We start from the raw sequence: 1,149 nt of genomic DNA, 5'->3' as shown, positions 1-1,149 counted from the left end.
TGGATAAAGATGTGATTCATATAGATGGAATGTTACTCAGCCATCAGAAAGGATGAATACCTACCATTTATATATCAACATGGATGGAACTGGAGGGTATTATGCTAAGTGAAGTAAGTCAGTTGGAGAAAGACAATTATCATATGGTTTCACTCATATGTAGGATATAAGGAATAGTGCAGAGGATCACAGAGGAGGGGAGGGGAGGGAAAACTGAATGGGAAGAAATCAGGGAGGAAGCCGCCAAACCATGAGACACTCTTGACTCAGGGAAACAAACTGAGGGGAGTTTGCTGGAGGGGAAGAGGGTGGGTGGGGGATGAAGTAACCCGGTGATGGGGATTAAGGAGGGCACATGATGTGATACGCACTGGGTGTTATAGGCACCTAATGAATCACTGAACACTACACTAAAACTAATGATACACTACATTTGACTAACTGAATTTAAGTGAAAAAAATAATAATAATAAATAAATAAATTAGTAAGTAAATAAAGAAAGAAAGTTATAAACCATTCTTCTTTAGTGCTGCCTGCAGAAGTGGCTGACATCTTCTACTCAGCATCATCACTGCCCTCAGACCTCTGATGAAGCCCAAGATTCTTAAAAAGAGGACCAAGAAGTTCATCTGGCCCCAGTCAGACCAATATGCCAAAATTAAGTGCAACGGGTGGAAACCTAGAGGCATTGACAGTAGGTTGCACAGAAGATTCAAGGGCCAGATCTTGAGGTTCAACACTGGTTACAGGAACAACAAAAAAACAAAACACATAGTACCCAGTGGCTTCTGGAAGTTCCTAGTCCACAACGTCAAGGAGCTTGAAGTGCTCCTGATGTGCAACAGATCTTACTGTGCAGAGACGGCTCACAGTGTCCCCTCCAAAAGCCACACAGCCATGTGGAAAGCAGCCAGCTGGCCATAAGAGTCACCAATCCCAATGCTATGCTGCATAGCAATGAAAATAAAGAGAAAACTTATGTGCATGTTTTATTTCTGTTAATAAAACTACATAAATAAATAAATAAAATTCTAAATCAAATTTTCAGTGAGATGGTCTTTTACAAATGTGCTAGGTTTCTAATACAAATTATAAAACATGTTTGTTTGATATAATCCTACATGGTAAGTAAAATACTCCTTGCAGTA

At 39.9% G+C, this 1,149-nt stretch overlaps 1 protein-coding gene across 1 annotated transcript; it reads left to right on the top strand.

Moving 5' to 3' along the window:
• Positions 1 to 589: 589 nt before the first annotated feature.
• Positions 590 to 925, top strand: LOC308354574 (large ribosomal subunit protein eL32-like; the record flags this gene model as incomplete). The annotated part of the gene is made up of 1 exon (XM_080822099.1): positions 590 to 925. The coding sequence occupies one exon, from the start codon at positions 590 to 592 to the stop codon at positions 923 to 925; it is 336 nt and encodes a 111-aa protein (XP_080678225.1).
• Between the last annotated feature and the right edge of the window lie 224 nt (positions 926 to 1,149).

The sequence above is a fragment of the Martes martes genome (assembly GCF_963455335.1).
Source record: "Martes martes genome assembly, chromosome: 1".
NCBI lineage: Eukaryota > Metazoa > Chordata > Mammalia > Carnivora > Mustelidae > Martes > Martes martes.
The sequence above is the reverse complement of the archived record's forward strand: the minus strand, read 5'-3'. Positions and strand labels throughout refer to the sequence as shown.